At 41.4% G+C, this 22,050-nt stretch overlaps 1 protein-coding gene across 14 annotated transcripts in view; it reads left to right on the top strand.

Annotated features, from left to right (window-relative positions):
- ERC2 (ELKS/RAB6-interacting/CAST family member 2) overlaps positions 1–22,050 on the top strand; it is a 924,700-nt gene that overhangs the window by 700,833 nt on the left and 201,817 nt on the right. For 10 of the 14 annotated variants that reach the window (XM_045991229.1, XM_045991223.1, XM_045991228.1 and 7 more), the window contains one exon: positions 9,130–9,298. In XM_045991229.1, coding sequence (XP_045847185.1) covers positions 9,130–9,298 — 169 coding nt within the window. The remainder of the gene's footprint in view (positions 1–9,129; positions 9,299–22,050) is intronic. The other 4 variants (XM_045991216.1, XM_045991215.1, XM_045991227.1 and 1 more) reach the window with 1 other exon arrangement.

Raw genomic sequence — 22,050 nt, 5'->3', positions numbered from 1 at the left:
GAAAATAAATATATACATATATGCACGTATATACACATCTATATATCTTACCAATAAGAAAAAAATAATAATTGATCAGATACCCTGAGTTCTAAACTTCTAAACCTTGAAGTTACTGACCCATTTTCTGGCAGTTACTGATTTCCAACCAAAAAGTTAATGCGAGAAGTCTAGTGTCTGGACAGTAACTGATCATCCATGGACAATAGGTTTAGCAAAGCTCTGGCCCACAGTGAAGTCCAGATGTATTCCGTTTTCCTACTATCAATCATCAATGACCCTTCCAGGGAGTCTGGCTGGGTGTACTACACATGTAACGCTGCACTGGCGGAGTGAAGTGGTCAGCAGAGAAACTTTCTCATCACTGAACTAGAATAATGGAACCAAATGAGAACTGTAGCGAGTAATTACACACTAAAGCCTGGTGTGCTCGTGTGTGCCTCGTGAAGGGTCAGAGGCCCTTTATTTTATTTGCCCTCCCTGCCTTCCAAATTTACTATTTTTTTAAGGTTTTTTTTTTTTTTTAATGGAAGAATTTTTGTTTTGAAGTTGTTTGACCTTGGTTAGATTTTGCACTTGACCTTGACTTTTTAAAGGTCACCTTTTAAAACACCTTTCCATTTCTCATGTGACATGAAATCACGTCTTGCCCACTTTTGTGTGGCCTTTCCTATCAGTTTGGATGGAATGATATTGAACAGTTACTGACTAAATCAGACCCGCCTGGCCTGGGATGCAACTCTTCTATGATGAACACATTGTGTCCACACTCAAGCTCTGTTTTCTTCTTTTAGTTTATTTGGGAAAAAAGACATCATCTCATGAAAGTCAAATGTGGGACTAGACAGAAACTCATTTCAGAGAGTCAGCCTTGAAAATAAGTGACCCAATGGCATGTTTAGAATGTTTACTGTGAAGGAGAACCTGGTAGAAAATAAGGCAAAAATTCAATCTTTACATTTGATGGTATCCGTGTTATGTAATAATAAGTAATTGCTAACATTTGTGTGGTTGTATCAGGCACTGAACAGAATCTTTACAGGCATTATCACATTTAACTCTCACAGAGATTTCAGAGATGGTGACTATTATCCTTCTTAGTTCAGTTATGAGGAAATCTAAGTTTCAGAATCATTATGTAACTTGCCAGGGTAACCGAAACAATAGATATTAGTGAGATTCAAACCCAGGTATATTCAGTTCCAAAGCTCAGGCAGTAAATTAGTATCCTAATCAAGTACGTTAATCAAGTCTTAAGGACATAAGTGATATTTTATTTATGTAGATAAGTTTAAAGAAATCATAATAGGCTAAAAATCAAAAGAAATAATTCCTTAACTCGTGTGTGTGTGTGTGTGTGTGTGTGTGTGTGTCACAGTAATCAGTAATGCCACACACATGACTTCTACCAGGACTTAGAGAAGGGCCCCTCCCATCCCTCACTGACTTTTTTTTTTTTTTTTTTTATCAGTTCTCCCAAGGGATGGGAATGGAGAGAGCAGTTGAGGATGGGGGCAGTAACTCTTCCTAATACTCATCCTCCTCTGGCCTTTTCCATATGGGAAAGTCAGTTGGCCTCAGACTCCCTGACACTGTTTGTAGCAAAATGACAAGGGGGCCGGCATTTGCCATCTCAGTGTCCTGAAAGCAAACGGCGTTACCCTTACCTACATAGCTTCTTGGCCTAGCTGCACTTGGCGGAACCCAAGGATGGCTCAGCTGCCTACTTAGGTCATGCCCTGAGTAAGTAGTGGGGTAAAAGTTGGTGTATGGAGTAAAGAGCCTCCACAAGACTTCATGGCCCCTGTGTTAGGAAATTCCAGTCGTGTGCTATTAGGTTTCAAAGACAAAATTCTCCATAATTGGAGTAAACTATTTCTTGAGGTCAGTTTTAGGTGGGCGACAGAGAGCAAACCGCATTAAGGAGTCTGGGCTGCCAAAGCCTGGCCTTTACAAATCTGGTCTGTTCTTTGTCCTTGCTAGAACTTGTAGTTGTTCAAATATATCTCACCCTGTGGGCCCCACCTTATGTGAGCAGCTTTGCTTTCTGCGTGGGCCCTTCTGCATACACAATACATCATTCTGCTGGTGGGTAGTGTTGATATTAATTGATATCAGAAGACTTTCCTTTCTAAAGATGCTTCTTAAAAATGCTGCTTTTGAAATTGAGGCAAATACGCATCTATCTCCAGGGCTGATCACAGCAAACCTTCACCTATCCTTACCCCAGGGGTGAGAGAGAGGCTGTTTTGAACAGGATCTTTCGTCACCGTCTGTCTTAAGTCACCTCCTACTGAACTTACGGTTGAAGATTCAGGGTCATGAGGGAAAGAAAACAGTAATTAACTGGGAAAAGTTGATTGAGCGGAATTTTTTTTTCCCACAGTATGATTAGAACATGACTGTGGGCTGAGCACCATACATAATGTAGGTTCTCCCTTGCATGCCATTATCCAAACATTTCTTAATGGAATGCATTTTTTAAGCATCTGCTTTTGTAATTGAGTGTGTTCCTAAAGATGGGTCAGCTCACTAAAACAAGAGCCTGCAAGAAAAAAAAAAAAAAAATGTGTTAATACTACCCCCCCCCCCGCCCCAACCCGCCAACCAATTTATAATAGTTCCTAATTGGTCTGCCTCATTTACAATTTCTAAAATTAATTTTGGATCCTCTCTCAGAGCTCAAGTCATCATTAATAGAGCGACAGCAACAGGGAGTGAAATAGAAATGTTTATAAAGCTCCCTTTTAAATTGACTGTGATAAGTGATGTAGTGATGTATTACCATCAGAGGATTCTGGAGCTCTCTTTGTGAAGGTTAGCCACAGGCAACACTCAAAAGAAGGCATTTATCTTGGTGGGAGACGCCCTTCAGTCTTCTTTTGTTTTATTCCATTGAGGGTTTGGTTTTTTTTCTTCTTTTCAGGGTGGCGCAAACCATTTTTTTTGGTGTTTTATTAGCTGTATCTTGACTACCTCCTACAAACTGAATGACAGCATAGGGTTATTAAATGTGTTCTTGCACATATTTTTATCCATTGTTAACCCTGACTAAATGTGCTTGAGGGCACAGAAGTCCCCCCTCTTCTTACTTCATTGTTGCCCATATTTGTTAAAGAAATTATTCCCCTTGACGTTTGTTTAGGCTGCACTTTGATAAAATGCTGTCTATGGTCCACTTTCTTAGCTTGGCATTCAGCAGACTCTTATAGATTTATTTCTCTGTGCATTATCTTATCTTCCTTTCTAGCTTATTTGGGCTTCCTTTTCATATTTTAAGCTACATTTTGGGGCATAGACAGATCACCTTAGTAATTGTATACTAAAGCATCACAGTGTTCTAAAGATAATTTTGCAAGCCTTTGGCATATACTTAACCCCACTAACTATCTAAAGATGAGGAAATACGTTCTTTTCGTATTTTCTATGAACAGAAAGGACAGATTAACTGCTGAAGGTGATTTCAGACTTACAGAAACTTTCTTCAGGTTGTTGGGACCGTAACAATTTCTGAAGCAATGTAAATCTGTCCTTGAATCTAGATGAGTCACTTGATAGAGAAAATAATGAGGATTTTTCTTTGTGTTTCCAATTTATATCCAAATGTCTTTTCACAGGTACACATTAAAAATAATAATAATAACACGTAAAAACATGTAGATGTAAAAGGGCATTAGAAATGCAAATATTTCCATTTTCCCAGACTTTTAAAGACTGAATCAAAATTCCCTATTGGAAAAAAGAAGTGATAACATCTAAGCTTCCTAATTTATTACAATGTTTGCTATTTTCTCAAAACAGGCCTCTGTTAATTTTCAGTAAAGTATTTGTCCTTCGGTGCTTTAAGTAGATGTATTAACAAATTGCCTTTTGGGAATTGCAAAAAGTATAGAATCTGATTTAGGGCTGGCAAATGAAATTAACCTTTTAAAAAATATTATGTTCAGTATCTCTCATCCTCAAAAAGCCCTTGACTTCTAAAGCAGGGATAAGTAAAACCCATAACTTTGCAGAATTAGCTCACAGTGATTTAAATTATTAGTTGAAATGTATCGGCTTGATGAAGAATTATTTAAAAATCATTTTATAGGGGCGCCTGGGTGGCTCAGTGGGTTAAGCCGCTGCCTTCGGCTCAGGTCATGATCTCAGGGTCCTGGGATTGAGCCCGGTGTCGGGGTCCTGGAATCGAGCCCTGCATCCGGCTCTCTGCTCAGCAGGGAGCCTGCTTCTCTCTCTCTCTCTGCCTGCCTCTCTATCTACTTGTGATCTCTCTCTGTCAAATAAATAAATAAAATCTTTTTAAAAAATCATTTTATAAAGCTTATTGTTTAAAAAACCACAAATGCAATGGTTCTGTCAGCCTACAATTAAGAGTCTTCTTTGCCTGGCATCCTTGTTTAAGTAAGAAGTGGCCAGATACAGCCTTAACATATTCAGAACATCTTTCCAGATATCGTAGTATGAAATGTGAAATGTTCGTATTTTTCTAGTTTTATATACTTTTATTTTCTACCAATTACTCTTTGACTTAAGTAGACTAGAATTGTTGAATGTAGATTTCAATAAAGTTAAGAGAAATTATCATTAATTTATGGTCAATATTTAAAGGAAGGTATATTATATATATGCGTGTGTGTGTGTGTGTATATGTATTCCTTGTTACACTTATTTTGTTCAGATTTCTATGATTGTATAATACCAGAATTTATAAAACATATTTGTTAACCAGAAGCAAATGAAACAAAATTTAAAAAAAATAAGGAAAATGGTACAAGGAACAAAATGGGATGTTTTGCATCAATTTAATGTTGACGAGTAGTGGTTTTAAGTGTACTTCTTAAAAAATGATTTTAAATGTATCTTGAGATATAATAATTAAGCATAATAGGATTTGGGACTATAGTAATAATATCTGTAGAGAATTAGGAATTGATATGTGTTTTATGATCAGCAGTTTTCTAATCAATAGAAAATTGAGAATTAGAAATTAATTTGTTGGGACTTTTAATGATATTACAAGAGGATAAATGACTGTTAATTCATGAAAAGCTTAAATTATAGAATTATAAGGCAAAAGGAGTTTAGAAGTGTCCTTCTTTAGGTTGATAAAGACTTTTTCTTTCTAAAGTTTTTATTTATTTATTTGACAGAGAGAGATCACAAGTAGGCAGAGAGGCAGGCAGAGAGAGAGGGGGAAGCAGGCCCCTGCTGAGCAGAGAACCCAATGTGGGGCTTGATCCCAGGACCCTGAGACCGTGACTTGTGCCGAAGGTAGAGCCCTAACCCACTGAGCCACCCAGGTGCCCCGGCTGATAATGACTTTTAACAGTTGTTAAAGCTATGTGATTCTGAATTTTGACCTGGAAGAGGAAAGTGGGTTGAAAAGGAACATAGAACATAGGGACATAAAAGTGGGCAAAGGGAACCTACTTAGGCAATGATTATAACCGTTCACATGGGAGATGATATAGATTGTACCAGATGTGTATATGTGAAACTATGTGTGTGTGCACTTACCTGCATATAAAGAGTGAGAGGAACAGAGAGAACATAATAAATACGTTGATGAGAAAATGAACAGATTTTCATATATGCCAAGTATTTGAAGCATGCGCTTATAGTTTATTTGATGACTGTAAAGTTTCATTTACAATTTGTTAATTTTACTCTCATGGTATTTTGTGAGAAAGAAGAATGCAGGAAGGTATAGGCAGAAGAAAAGCAAAAACCAGCCTGTCAATTTCACCACCGTGAGAGAATGACTATTAACATTTTGATGTCTTTCCTTCTAATTTTTTTTCTATGAATATAGTTTTATGTTTGGGGGATCTTAATTGTGTATACACCTACCCATCTAGAACTGTGAGGATTCTGAGATTTTCCCTTAGTGGCATGCTAATGGGTTAGCCTGCCTCAGTTTCATGGATGCAGGTAGATGACCAGAGACTTTGAGGTCAGAAACAAAGGACTTCATTGCTCAAGGTGTGGAGAGCAGTGTCAGTGTATTTATGTCAGTTCTCCTTTCCACAAGTCCCATGGAGGCAAGGCAGGGGGCTCAAATGAATAGCTGGGCTTACAGTGGGTTACAATATAAGAGAAGATCCCTGAGCTTTCAGAACCTGAATCATTTATAATGGCAGTAACGTGCCTGCCCTTTGCTCTGGAAGGAGATGCTATTATATGAGGGCAGTAAGCATGTCTCCCCTTTGATCCTAAGGGAGAAACTACTTCTGTCTTCCAAGGTTATTCACTATACAAACATTCTGGAAAGATTGTGAGAAAAGAAGATAGTGCCTTTGCTTGTAAAACATGCTGAAATATGAGACACGTGGAGAATTGTCTCTCAACAAATAAACGTCTTCACAGATCTTTTTTTTTTTCTTTTTTGAAGATTTTATTTATTTATTTGACAGAGAGAGTGAGAGAGCACAAGCAGGGGAGGCCGTGGGGAGAGAGAAGGAGAAGCAGACTCCCCAGCAAGCAGGGAGCCCAATGCAGGGCTTAATCACAGGACTCTGGGATCATGACCTGAGCCAAAGGCAGACGCCTAACCATCTGAGCCACCCAGGCGCCCCTTTTATCCTCAACATTTTAAATGCTGCATTTAGTTGTAAAGACTGAAATGTGGAGGGCACCTGGGTGGCTCAGTCGGTTAAGTGTCTGACTTTGGCTCAGGTCATGATCTCAGAGTCCTGGAATTGGGATCAAGCCTCATGCCCCACACTGAGCTCTGCAGGTAGTGGGGAGTCTGCTTCTCCCTCTCTCTCTGTCCCTCCCCCCCACTCTTGCTTGTACATGCATGCTTGCTCTCTCTCTCTCAAATGAATAAAATCTTTTTAAAAGGAAGAGTGAAATATGAGATACAGCATAATTCATGATCAATCCCCAATTTTCCTCCTAATGATTTCTTAGGTTGTTTCCATTAAAAAAGCTTCACATGGACATTTCAATTTGGGGCAGAGTGGGGTAAAATATTACAGTCACCCTACATGTGTGGTAGTTAAGTTGGAGTAGGTAGCGAATGGGCTCTCCCTGATTTGAAGACTGTGCAGCCTCTTCAGCCTGGTTTTATGTACAAATATGCATGAGCTGTGAATGGTAAGCATGTCTATTGTCTCAAGATGTTATCCAGAAGGAGACAGGCTGTGTGAAGCTGGATTTGAATGCCGCTGTTGATAGTCCGGCCTGCACTGGTTTTCTTCTGGAAAGTGGACATATTCCCTGACATTTCTGCTGCTCATATGTCTGACTGAGCCTCCAACAGAAGCTCCTACTGCCTGCCTTTAGCAGGGCCCAGAAAAGTCCATACAAATCCCTGCAGGGAAAAGGGGGAAAATCTGAGATCCAAATAATGACCATCTTGTTCAGACATCTGGAGGGGGCCTAGTCTGGAGTGGGCCTGGTCTGGGAATTAAAGAAAGACAAAACAGGATCATGACCAGATTTTAGTCCTGGGTCTTCTATGCAAAGAAAATACCCAGTACAGAGGCTTTCCCAGGGTTGTGAGGTCTTATAAGGTATCTAGAATGTGGCAAAAGTGATGCAGATTGGGACAAGACTTCCTCAGTGTTGAGAAGGACTAAATGAAAGATACTAGAAGAACCACTGTCTAGTTAGAAATAGTCCCCCAAAATTCCATGTTGAAATTTGCAACAGACATTGCAAGAAAAATGAACTGTAAAATGGGAGGAGGCAACTCTAATATTATTTTGAGTAAGCTATAATCAGAGATTAAGGGGGTGCCTGGGTGGCTCAGTGGTTAAATGTTTGCCTTCAGCTCAGGTCATGATCCCAGGGTGCTGGGATTGAGCCCCGCATCAGAGAAGCCTGTTTCTCCCTCTCCCACTCCCCCTGCTTGTGTCTCCTCCTCTCTCACTGTCTCTCTGTCAAATAAATAAATAAAACCTTTTAAAAAATCAGAGATTAAGGAGTCAAAGCATTGTAATTTTTTTTTTTTTTAAAGAGGGTGAAGAGAGGCAGAGGGAGAGGATCTCAAGTAGGCTCCACACCCAGCATGGAGCACTCCCTGGGGCTCAGTATCACAACCCTGAAATGATGACCTGAGCCAGAATTAAGAGTTAGCCACCCAACTGACTGAGCCACCCAGGCGCCCCAAAATGTATAATTTTTTAAAGATTATTTTGGGTTTTGTTTTAGGGAGACCAGTGGGCTGCAGGAGTAGATGCTGGTGGTTGTGACAAGTCTTGTAGCAATTGATCAGTTTAGATAAAGAATGTCTTTTCAGGTGCTTGGATAATTCAGTTAAGTGTCTGCCTTTGGCTCAAGTCATGATGCCAGGGCCCTGGGATTGAGCCCCACATTGGGCTCCCTGCTCATCAGGGAGTCTGCTTCTCTCTCTGCTCTTACCCCTGCTCATGCTTGCTCGCTCTCTCTCTTTCACAAAAATAAATAAAAATCTTTCGAAAATGTTTAGATAATGAAAAAAATGTTTAGATAAGGAATGTCTTTTGGAGTAAAACCTATTGAAGTTGTTGATGGGGTGTCTCTGGGAAGAAAAGAGAGGGAAGGAATTAAGGATGACTTCTAGGTTTGGGGCTTGGACTACTCAGTGATTAGTGATATAACTACTAGATAAGGAAAACTGAGGAAGGAATGGTTTTAGGTAGAATAGCAGGAAAGCATCATTAATTATGTTGAAAATAGAAAGGATTCCTCTACTAAATATCTCTGCGTTACTTCAAAAGAAAATCTTGCATGAAAAAAAATGATATTGATATTTAATTGTTGCCCTGTTTTGTTGGGTTGTCTTGGAGTACCTAGAACTTTACTTGGCAAATGGGTGTATGGGTGGGTGGATGGATGGATGGACGGACAGATGGATGGACGGATTAACGTGTCCTAGAAGAGAATGCTCAGACTGACTCCCTCCTTTTCTAATTTGGAACTTTGTTTATGAAACCAATGAAAGATGGCTCCTTCAGAGGAAGCAGTGCATGAGTCTCAGGGATTCTGACCCAAACTTCTATGTCCATTCTGAGACAAATGTCTGTCTTAAACATTGTCCATAATTCCTTCCCATTAAGACAAAACTCCATGGTTCATTTCAACTATAAATGATAATTTTTTAACACTTTGTAAAAATGATCACAATAATCTTTATTTTACCAGACAGGAAGCTCTGCTTGCGGCAATCAGTGAAAAAGATGCAAATATTGCCTTGCTGGAATTGTCTGCCTCCAAAAAGAAAAAGACACAGGAAGAAGTTATGGCCCTGAAGCGGGAAAAAGATCGACTCGTGCATCAGTTAAAGCAGCAGGTGGGGCCTCCTGCACAAAAGGTGTGTTTGGCTGGTTTGGGGGCCTTGGGTGCTTTCTCTGGGTTTAGCTGCTCTTCATTCTCCCATGCCCATCGTGCCGGCTCATGCAGTTAAAACCAGGTAGGAATGATATTGCCCAAGTTGTTGCTGGAACATCCTTTTGCTGCTTTTCTGTTTATGTGCATGTGCCTGGGCTTGTGTGGTTTGCAGCCAGCGCTGTTTCCCTTTCTTTTATATTCACTTCATCTCCCCAGAAATAACTCCCTGGTCTCTTCCTTCCAGTGGACTTTGTATGACTTCTGACTATTTCTTAGAACCTACGAATTAAATTCTGGGCACCTTCTTTCCCATTGGACTTGTTACCTTCTGTCTTGCTCACTTTCTGGGCCCCATCAGTGACTCTCCTCATCTAGTTCTTTAGATTTCTTTCTCTCCATACTTCCAACCTTGGTTCTTCAATTAGTTCCTTTAGGACCTTTTGACTAAGGGACATCTCCCAGCCCCCAGCATTGCCAGACTCTGCTTGAAGACCTCCCCAGCCATTATTCAGCTATATATTCTTTTTATCACCTATTTACTCAATCATCCCATCTTTTTCCTCCTCTCTAGGCCACTGTATTTCTTCTGAAGGAAAAGGAAGGAGGGAAAAAGGAAGGAGGGGCAAAGTCCAAACTTGTACAGAAAGCAGTTCTTTTCTTTTTGGAGGGTTTCCTGGAAGTGGCTTGAATGGAAGTAGTGTATTACAAAATCATTCCTGAAATCTTCAGACCTTATTTCTTCTCCATATGTAACTTGGGGGATTTTGGAAGCAATGGTTAAAGATATTCCCTTGGATTCTAGCTTCATTATGAAACCAGTTCTGCATATATTATGGCTCAACTGTCTGTGGTCTCACAAGGTGGCTGTCACTTCTTAGCTTGGGCCACATGTGGCTCTGAAACTCTCTAAATGCCACATGGTACCACATGGAGTGTGTCCACATCAATTTCGGCCCCCAGGACTGGTTCTCTGCCTGCTAGGGTATCTGAGCACAGAGTGCAAGGTGAGTGGAAAGGAAGCCCAAAGAAATAAGGCCCTTCCCTTCACAACTGGGCCAACTCTTTCCCTCCTCAGGAAGGAAAGGCATCCTTTGGCCCAAAACCAGAGTCCATTTCCCATAGGACTGCCTTGCTGAGAGAGAGAGACCACTGCCACGCCTGGGTGCCCTCTCCTGCAGAGGGAGGGTCCCAGTAACTGCCAGACATTGGGGTCATTCCACAGAGCAGCATGCCTCGCTGGCGCTGGCCCTGGGGGTCGGGAACTGCTTACATCTGACCTCTTTGTTTGGGGCTGTGCATCTTCTACACTGGGTTTCTACCCACTTGGCCACAGAAAGTCAAGATAAGCCCCCTTCTTTGCTTTCTCCTAACTCCTTTCCTGTGAGCCTTGTACCCTCCCCTCCTGCACCTAACCATTGTAGCTTTCTCCCACAGGTATTATGTAGACCTAAGAAACAGCCCCTGAGCTCGAATATACCATGCACTTGTGATGCTGGCTACAGCCCAGATATTACGGCCAAGTACCACGGGTCCAGCTACGATGCATACATGATCCAAAGGTTTCAGGTCAGTCAGTAGCTAAGGAGACACTTGCCCCCACCGTGGGGGGTGGTGAGGGTGCATAATAGCTACATCCTGCCTTGCCCTTTCCCTCTTTTAATGATTTTTAGTACTTGGTGGCCAAAAATCCTGAGACCATAGATGATAGCCTTATATCTTGATTTGTAATGTGATTTCATTTATTCTGTATTTGCCAAGGGTTCCAGACTTGATGGCTACCCTCTGGGGCCAGCTCTTCTGAAATGGCCTGGCATTGCTGCAAAGCCAAGACTGCCATAGGCCTTATGGTCAGTCATAGTGGATTATATTTTTCTTTCTGTCTCTTAGATATCCTGCTCCCCAAATCTCCCTCTACTTTTACCAATAAGGAATTTTTTTAAGGCTGTTTTTTTTTTTCTTTCTCAGCATCATGAAAATGCACTCCTGGATTCCAGGAAGGATTGAGTGTAGCCCTTCAATTTGCTCCTGGGAAACTGCACAAAGCCTTCATTATTCACAACAGGCTTGGTTTTGGGTATCATGGGGCACATTTGGGAAACCCCAGCCATGCAGAGTTAGGCTTCCGCCTGAACTAAGGCAGGGTCTGAAGGGCTGTTGTGGAAAAAAAAAGGCAGCAAATGAGAAGGATGGGCTCCTTGATGATTTAGTTTGAAATCCTTCCCCACACCCTATAGGCAATGGGGTGGGGGGGGAGCACATGAATTGATGTAACCTTGTTGTAAATGACACGATTCTAAGGATAATGATTAATTGGCTTATAAAAGCACTCCCTTTTTATTGAGCGTTTGCTCTGTGCCAGGATGTGTATCCAGCGTCCTCGGGGACTTTGTACCCTGGTCCTCACGGCAGCCCTGTGGTGTGGGTGGCAGGATTACCTCCCTTTCCCAGGGGGCGTAACTGAGACTCAGAGTGTGAATGACCAGCCTAAAACACACAGCTTGTAAGCAGTAGAGCTTAGGTTTTAGCTAGTCCACCTGAGTCCACACATAACCCACCAAGGTCAGAAAGGAATTTGGAGTGACAAGCAGAAGTGTATTGCACAAACTGAGAGGTCCCCTTATCTTTGTAAGCTTGAAGTAGATGCCGTGTAAGAATGTTCTCTGGCGATTCATAAGGGGTGGGTTCTGCCTAGAGCTCTTAGGGTTAAGCTATTTGATCATGTCAGTAATTCCTTATACTTCTGAGTTCTCACCACATGCCAGGCATGGGTGTAAAGGTTTTACATACACTGACTCATAATGAAACTGAAGGGCTGATACTCTTATAGGAGAAGGAACTAGTGGTCCAGAGAGGTTGGGTGCCCTACTCAGGCATCACAGCTGGACATTCCATGATGCTTGAAAAGATCCTGTTGAACACAACCATACCTGTATTTGCAGATGCCATCTAGAGCTGGACTGCTTAGGGTTACTCTTGCTTGAGCACTTGTGAACTAGCTGTGTGATCATGGACAAAATACTAAACCTTCATAAACCTCAGTTTCCTTGTCTGTAAATTGGGCTAATAATCTAATTGAAAGTATTGTGAGTATAATGTAAGAGCTTTGCATGTGCCTGGCACATAATAGGTGCTGTATATTTGTGAGCTGGCATGACTACTACTACTGCTACTACTACTACTACTACTACTACTACTACTACTACTACTACTACTGCTATTACTGATTTTGTCACCACCAACCCTTAGAGGTAGTTTGATTTGTATTTCATTGTTGATATTTTTCGCAAGCCTGGGAGTCATAACTTATTGAGAACACACCCCTGAACTGTGGGACAAAGAGCAGACAGACTTTAGTACCTAAGTGCTCCTGGTCCTCCCTCCCTTAAAGCCCAAGCACTTGGGGAGCAGTGAGCAGTCATATCAGGAACCGTTGACCCCAGCACCCAGGGTGCACTAAAGAGGCTCACAGTGCTTATTAAGTTTGCTTGGTTTGTGTATGCAGTCACATAGAGTCAATCAGAGAGGGTGTCCCTGAGAGAGTCCCAAACCTCAGCTGTCATCACTTGTATGACTGACACCTGTATGACTGACGCTCTTTCAGGTGTCCAGGTCAGTGGGAGGGGGAGGCCTGGGTCTGGGTGTTCATCTGCCCAATGTTCTGTAAGGATACTGAAGCAGACTGCCGCATGAGAGACACCATCCTCGTCAGGCTGCCTTCTGCTCAGCTCATCTCATGCAGATCTTTCTACTGCCCATGACATTCCCAGTGACTGAACTTTAGTAGTTTGTTCAACGATCCCCACAGTTATTGCACTTTGCCAAGAACTTAGTAGGCACGCAATAAACATTTATTTTGTGAATGAATACATGATTCCCACATGCCAGGCTCCATGCCAAGTGTGTTATGTGTACCTAAGTTTACAAACATTATCTTGCTTTTTCCTCATAATCAACCAACCAGCATATTGCATGCCTGCCATGGGCCAGTCTCTCTACCAGGTCCTGGGGACTCATTCGTAACAGTAATTTTATGTGCTGCAATGAGGAGAGCATCATTCTTATTTTTGAGTTGATCAAACCGAGACCATGTGACACAACTACCATACCTATAACATACCACCTGTATCTGGAAGTGCAGGGCTGGGCATCTGAGATGTAGGAGTGCTGACACTGCGCTCTTAACTAGGCTAAATACTGCATCCTTAAAGCAGTAATGTGAGCCACGGATTAGCCCCCACACCTCACAGATGCCGTCAGAGGAATCAAGTTCCAGTGCCTCCACCTCTGACTCCCAAGCTGCCCAGGGGTACAAGGATGAGGTATGGGTATGGGTAGCTCACTGAGGCCAAGTACCATGTTGGAATTCAACTCAACAATATTCATTGAGTGCCTTCCCTGACACTTTTTTAAATACATCAGTGATCAAAATAGATAAAGACCCCTTCCTAGTGGAGCTTATGTTTTAATGGTTGGGGGGTAGAGAATGGGAGAAAGGCAATAAACCTGAACATAATAAATAAGTAAATAAGTAAAAATAATAATAATAATAATGTAGACCAGTATAAGGGAGAACAGAAGTGTCAGGGAAGGATTGAGTACGTGGTAACAATGTAAAATCGGGTAGACAACTGGAACTCATTGGGAAGGAGACACTTGAGCAAAGACTTGAAGGAGGTGAGAGAGGGAGAGTCCTTTAAATATCTAGGGGAAGAGTGTTTTGGCACAGAGAATCACCAGTGCAAAGCCCTAAGGAACATGCTGGTATGTTTGGGGAGAAAACAGGGAAACCAGTGTGGCTGGAATAGAGTAGGCAAGGAGATGAAGAGGTAAGCTGTCAGAGCAGTAATGGGGTGGGGATAGGATGTGTAGGACTCTTATGCAGGACCTGCTGAGAGTGGTACATTCTGGAACAGAAGTTCTCTGCAGTTGGAAAACAAAATACATTAGCCATGCAAACTCAGAGCAGGGAGGACTCTCAGGTACCACTTGGAGTGCCTTGTCTAAGATTGCCCTACTTGAGCCCACTCTCCCCTGCCTTCAGCTTCTAAGGAATCCTGGTGCTTAGCTTGTGTTTGTAAAAAGCATTGCCATTTCTACTGGAGCCATGAAGAACTAACACCAGAATTTACTTGTCATAGCTAGTGAGATTTTTGAGTGAGAACAGAGCCCTTTGACAAAATGCCCTCCCTGACTTTTTGGCAATCTCAACAACATACAACTAGAGTCTAAATCCTGCACTGTCCTTGCTGTAAGGAGACAGGCAGTGGTCATTAATGGCTACCACCATGTCATTGGCCTACTCAGAGTGACGTCTGTGCCAAGGGGAAGTGTAGCCTGCCTCCAGGCTAGGCCAAGGGAGAGATTCTCAAACCTCAGTGGGCAGAAGCTTGATCTTTTCTAAAGATAAATCTCATGATACACTTAACACTCTCCAACCCTTACTGCTGAAAAATCTTCCCTGGCTTCCTTTACTGGAGTGATAAAGACAAATTCAAACCAATATGTGCCTGCCTTGTACATGCAATGCAATCCCCTCGTCTTGAAATACATTTCCCTCTTTTCCTCACCTAGTTAATGCCCATTCAATCTCAATCCAACATCACTTTTTTCAGGGAAGCTTTCTGGAACTTTCTCAGTTGTGTCAAATCTCCAGTTTGGCATGCCTGTAGAATATGTACATCACTTAATTGCACTGTAATAGATGCAATTTTGCATTTGTTTTTGTGGTTATTTGAATAGTAGCTGTCTGCCCTGCTAGTTTATGATCTCTGTGAGGACTAAGAATGTGACCCTATCACTTTTTTTTTGTTGACCATTTATCTCCAGGCTTCGCATGATTGCTAGCACATAGTGGGTATTTAGTAAATATTTGTTGAAAGTGTAAATGAATGAGTGGGTGAATTGCCAGGGCAGCTTGTTAAAAAAGAGAGACATTAGTGATCAATCATGACTTTAGACAAAACTTAACATTATGTTCTTCTCACCCCAGTATTCCAGCAACCACCGCCTATAGGAGTTCGTAGAAGATATGAGACTTGTTTGCTAAATGATGACCACAAATGGTGTCATGTCATGTCCTACCACGTTGCAAGACACTTCACAGAGATGCCTTTTCCCATACTTGAATTATGTGCAATGGTGGCCATTTTGAACCTTTCTTCTGAATCTATTCGCTATTATTTTAGTTCAACTTCCCTCTAAATTTGGGGATTCTTCTTAAATAAAATGTCACTGAGTTTCCAGATGTGGCAAAAGTTACTTGTTGTTATGAAGGGAGCCCCGCTACTTCATCCCTGAAAACTTCTGAGTGTCATAAATCAGTTTGCCTAGAAATACCTAAACTCCTGTTAAACATCTGTCAAGAGAGCTAGAGAAGGTGATATGAAATGAGTTCAGAAATTCCAACTATGCTTAACAACAAAAGAATCTTTATGACGCTCTTCAGGTGTTGACATTTGGGTTGGTTCTATGCTGAGCAAGGTATAAAGCTGAGAGAGCAGTACAAATTAACTTTCTGTTGCATAAAAAAAGATAAAGGATAAATCATAGCTTGGTTGTAGATAGACAAGTCTGTCCAACTTTTGTATTCTTCCCAATTGCATTTCTTCATAAGCACACACCTCTGACACTTTTACTCTAGCTCTTTAAAAAAAAAAACAAAACTGACTTCCAGATTTTTGCAATTTGGGGAGAAGGTCTCAAATTGGAATGAGTTATTTCTTTTTCTTTCTGTGTGGAGGAAATATTATTAAAAATAACCATTTTTCCTTCTTCTGTGTTTTGGATCCAATCTCCCCCCAACTCTTTTTCTCCACCCTTAAAGAAAGGACTGACATCAAAATAATTAATTCTGAAATCATTGGATTTTTTTCTGCTGCTAAGGGGTTTTTGAAGAAAGCTTAAAACTAAATCTTACCCCCTAAGCCTTATTCCCAAATGCTCCCCTGTGTGCTGAAGTAGTGATATGCACATCCTTGATGAAAATGCCTTCTTAAAATGAGGGCCAGACACTATTGTTTAGCTAAAATTAGAACCAGCTTATTTCTCAGAACTGGTTATAAAACTTCTGTGATCAGAGATAAATTGTGCTTGGTTTTCTTTTCCCTTTCCTACCAGTTCTGGGCATTGCTTTTGGCTACCAGGAAACATACTGGGCATTTCGGAACAGGAAGGCATAAGAACAAGAGAGACTAGTCCAGGTCAACATTCTGGAGGCTATGCTAGGTCTGCATAGTGTATCCACTTGGGTAGCTTGTGTTGTTCAGGTCACCAGAATCGTACCTAGGAATTAGCCAAATAGGTGTGGCCAAGAATGGGAGACGGCGGAGGCCACCCTGAAAAGTGTTTCAGGGAAGCTTGTTGTAGGATTGGAATCCTAGTCAAATTGGACAGACCCATCCAGTCATGGAAAGTGGGGAGCACCTGAGTGGATGATTGGTCAGGCATTCCAGCCCTCCTGCTTGAGGCCATACATGGCTGTGCTTCCTATTTACACTTTCATTGCATTGTATGCAGATGACTTTTAATTACGCTTTACGGTTCAGGAGGTGAACACAATTAAACTGCAGTGGAGGAGCTCTATGCAGTAGGGTTCCCATAGCCTCGAGTTTTGGTTGGATGAACTCCAGAAAAGCTTGATTTGATCCCAGCGTTGTAATGCATCACAGACTTGCCCCAGATCGAATTGCTGAAATGCAAATGCATTGGTTTGCACTGCAGACTTACTTTGGGTTAAGCTGTTCATGTCCCACTGGTAGGATCTAGGCACGTCTCTATTTATCACTGATTTCAATGCGAAGTGTCTGTATAGTATGTTCTAGAGAATCTCCTTTTAAAAAAGAAATACTTAGATCCCTCCTTGGCAGGCCAAGGGCAGTGCATTCTCAAGGAGGTAAAACCTGAAGTGTGACTGAAAAGCTTCCTCTTTGTATCCAAGTAATTGGTCAGGACACTGGACTGCTCTCTTCACCTAAACATTCCCTACTCTAAGTAGCTGATGCCTTGGCCCCAGTACTCAGGGTATCCATTCAGCCAGCCACTTACAACACAAAACAGCACTCAGATTATGGAGGCAAAGGTTTTCTGAGTGATTCCACAGGTTTCCCCAAATCTCTGTTAGAGGTACCTTTCTCCAGAACTTCAAGCTGACTCTGATGGTCCACTTTCTGAGTCTTTCATTTGAATAAAGTCATATTTTATTTTATTTTTTTTAAATTTTTTTTTATTATTTATTTGACAGAGAGAGATCACGAGTAAGCAGAGAGGCAGGCAGAGAGAGAGAGGAGTAAGCAGGCTCCCCGCTGAGCAGAGAGCCTGATGTGGGGCTCGATCCCAGGACCCCGAGATCATGACCTGAGCTGAAGGCAGAGGCTTAACCCACTGAGCCACCCAGGTGCCCCTAAAGTCATATTTTAAAAGCCACTTTGTTTCCCTACCCTAAACATGCCCGGAATACCTTTGTGAAATTGCGTTCGGCCTTCTTGAGCTACAGCAGGACATAACTGAGTTTGCCCTTGAGCCTTGTGTTTTTACCATCTCTTCTACCAGTATGGCAGATGTTAGCTCATGAAACAGATAACAGGGAAAATTGCTATTTTTTGGTGCAGATGTGCTATCAACATTCAAAAATGGTTTACTTGCTGAAGAGGTCAGAGAATGTTTCCTACAGAAGTAGGAATCACGTATGAATTTTATGATTAGCAATCCATAGTCTACCTTTTGTGACAGATGCCTATCCATGATACTTTCTCTTAAGTAATTAAGGATTCTAGGGTAAGAGATACTAGTTTTAGAAAAGCTTACTCTTCTTAAGTATGCCTTTTGAGTAGAAAAACTTGAAAAGACCAACTTCATCAGTGTGTACCCCGTTTTTAGAAATACAGAAAGGGAGAGATGGGTCTGACTTTTAAGTTTCAGAGTGATTTGCCAACTTTGTTTCAGTAATTTGAAGCCCCCCCACCCCACCTGCCCCCAGTATCTCACAGTTGGCAGGGCACATTAGAATAACGGGCTTAGCTGAAGGTGACCAAAATAGAGAATAGCATACAAATGCCAAGAAGATCTCTCACAAGCACGATGTCTCCCTCTTTTTTTATTCAAATTTCACATCTGTGCTCTATTTTTAAACATTTATTCTTTAAGCGATAACGCATGTTTTACCAAGCCTCTTATTGGATTAGACATGTTTGAAATCCCCTCAATTTTAACCTGTTCATTACCGCCTCTGAGAACATTCAGATCCACTACCAAAGCAGAGAGTGTGTCTAGGGCAAGTTTCCAAGATGTCAGCCACCAAGAAGCCATTGTACTTTGGGAAAGGAGGGATCCAGCTGTTGCTCTGAGTAGATTTGGGGGGATCTTAGAGTGACATTGCTTCAAGAGGACTTAAGTGTGGGTATAATGTGTACATCGTTCTTGCTCTTCGTGACAGTTTTTCTACTCACCTTTTAGAGTGGGAGGAGCTAACAATTTTTGAACTCTTGCTGGATACCTGGCACTGGGTGAAAGATTTTAAATATATTATCTCATTTAATCTTCACAATTCTGAAAACTGGGTATTGTTTCAGAGATAAGGAAACTAAGATCCAGGAACTGGGCAAAGACACCATAACTGGTAAAGGGGATCTCACCCCAAAGCTCTTCCATACTCTTCTCATGTTCCCAGGTTGCTGCAATACTTCGTTAGGTTATAGCCCCCAAGCGAAGTGGCTAACAAGTAGCATAAAAAGGCTTTGTCCTGTGACCCTGAGCACCACTCCCAGCTCCTCCTGCTGGCCCCCCGCAGGCTCCTGCCATGACCTGAGGTCATGTGCTGGCTGCGAAGGGTGACTTATCTTTTCCTGCATCACCAGGCATCACCCACTGCCATGGGGAAGGCGTTGCCATGGGCTTGATCAAGTGTGCTGTGTTTTCTGCTTCCGTATATGAAATCTCGGCACTTGCCTCTTGTGTTTCTTTCTCAAGATAGCTGCTTGGAAGCCTTCCCCACCCCCCATTTTCCACTTTCTTCTTCACCATCTCACATATAAAACAGGTTTCTCCTGGTCTCTTTTCTCTCCCTCCCTCCTTTCCTTCCTCTCATCGTATAATTAAAAGTCTTTCTAGGCTGTCTTCACCTTATCATTTCAAATGAATTGAAAAAAGATCCGACTTCCTGCCCTTGTGTCTTCCTGATGCTGAATTTCAAAATGAAAGAAAAGTCCTTTTCCCCTCTCTTTTTGTTCACACTGCCCCTTGCATAACTGCATCTAAATCATGCTGGTTTTGTCACTGATCAGCAATGGTGTGCAAACTGTTTGCCCTTCCCTGTCTTCAGAATTACAGCTTTTTAGGCTTTTTCAAATAATAATGTGGCAGGAAAAGGGATATTCCCCTGCACCTCTCATAGATTGCTGACACAGAATTTAACATTTCTAGTAGTTTATCTTTACTCTTACTTAACTGCATATTCTTTTTGGGAAGATGCCATTTTTTTTTTCATTCTCTGCAACATGCTACTAAAGGCAGAGTGAAAACTTCTAGAATCTTCCATGTGTGCTTTTTTAAATCTATAGTAATGCATGATATTAAAAAGTAATAAGTATTTAATTTTGTAACCATCCTTATTATGTAAATGATACTTTTCCATAGTTGAAATCATATAAATAAATGTTTTATCATAAAAACAATATATGCTCATTATAGAAACTTAGAAAATGTAAATAAGAATCTTAAATCACCCATAATCCCGCCATTCAGAAATAACTGTCATTAAGATTTATAGTTTCCTACATTCCATTGTCTACATACATATTTGAACAAAGACATGACATAGTACATAATAAAGTTTTTTTAGCCTTATAAACATTTAATGTTGTACATTTTCCCATGTCCTTAAAAGCCTTCAAAAACATATATCTTTGTCGTATGATTTCCATCATTGCCACAATTAATTTTATCATTCTCCTATTATTGGAATTTTAATTTGTTTCTAGTTTTTCGCTTTTATAATCATACTTGATGAACATCTCAGTATATAAATCTTTTTTTCTGTTATTTTCCTTAAGATTAGGTGCCCAAAAGTTGAAATATTGGAGTTATAGTTGTTTTAAGGATTTTAGAGAATTATGAAATGGCTCTCTCCTACAAAGCACTTGGCATTTCTAAGTTTTTACAAAAATGTCAGTTGTTTGTGTTGAGTTTTTCAAGACCATACTCTGATAACATGCCAATCATAGATTTGGAGCAGAATATTACTGTGTAAAAGAGAGGGAGAGGCAGAGGGAGACTTCTAAAACTTCTTAGAGGAAAAGGCATGGGGAAAAATAGGCAGTTCGTTCAGCAAATCTAACTGAGCATGTACAATGAGCCAGACACTGTTCTGGACACTAGGGACACCACAATGTACAAAACACAAAACTCCCTGCCCCAAGAGAGCTTGTATTCTAGCAGAGGGGACAAACAAGAAACAAAATAAAGACATCTCATGTATGCCATGTTTAATAACAAATGCTGTGGGGAAAAATGAAGATGGAGCTCTATGAGGTGTTTGGGGGGTGACTTTGAATAGGATGTTCCCAGGGTGCCTCCTTGAGAAAGGGGCATGTGAACAAGGACTTGCAGGGTATTGGGAGGTGATCCATGTGGAGTATGGTCCAGGGAGGGGGTCCTCAGATGGAATAAACTACAGCCAGGAGAGTAGGAATCTGTTCTTCCCAGGTCCCAGTCTGAAGTGCAGTTGCTGAGTTGACAAGGTGGGGGAGCCAGAACCCCACAACACCAATGTTTAGATGAGATTATTTTTTAAAAATATGCACACGACAACCAAAACCCCACTGTCTTATCTCTGCCCTGATATGACCATTGGGAAATGCCCGTTGGACACAGCCAGCAAATCTTTATTCAGATGATCTTTGATGCAGTCTGGGAATGGAATTGTGCAAAGAGGTTATAAGTTCAGACTGGACTGAGAGGCTGTCATTTCAGAGAACAATGAAAATTGACTGAACAAGAATGACAACTCAGAAGGCTATAATCCAGGGTGGTTCTTATGCCCCAGAAATCTCCAATTAGCCAATCATCTTGAGGCTGGTTTATTTCCTTTAGCATACCTAGACTTACAAAGACAGCTTAGAAGCCAACCAGAAACCCTACTGGTATGGACTACCTCGGGTGTACCAAAGCCCCTTTGGGTGCTAGGGTAGGAAGCAGGTGTGTGGGTCACAAGGCCAGGCAGATTCTATTGTCAGTCTTCTTGGGTTTGGGGCCCCAGTGTTGTCTGAGATACCTGACAGCAAGCAGCCATCTAGAAAGTATGATGACACCTCAGCAAGGAAGACTTGGCAAGTAACAGAAGGTATAAGATCAAAGAATCAGAGTTCTCACCCAGCCCTGACCCCAACACACTGAGAAACCTGGGACAACTTATTTTGCTTCTCTCTCACAGTTTCAGTTTCCTCATCTATAAAATGAAAGGAATAAACCAAAAGACCTCTAGGCTCTTTGTATTTTTGGTAGTCAGAGACAATTCCAATACATTCACACATACAGTATGTTGAATACTTGATCTACAGCAAGGACCTTTAAGGCAAATGGCAGTTATTTGCTTTCTTGGAGCCTATGGTTGAGTAGGACAGATGCATTGTTCATAGGATATGAACACAGCTATCATTTCTTGAACAAATGATATTCTAAGCACAGTGTTGTACTTTTGTTGTTTCATTACAATCCTCACAAAAACTTGAAGAGGTAGTACCA

Source organism: Meles meles, chromosome 20 (genome assembly GCF_922984935.1).
Source record: "Meles meles chromosome 20, mMelMel3.1 paternal haplotype, whole genome shotgun sequence".
NCBI classification, from domain to species: Eukaryota; Metazoa; Chordata; class Mammalia; order Carnivora; family Mustelidae; genus Meles; species Meles meles.
The sequence above is the reverse complement of the archived record's forward strand: the minus strand, read 5'-3'. Positions and strand labels throughout refer to the sequence as shown.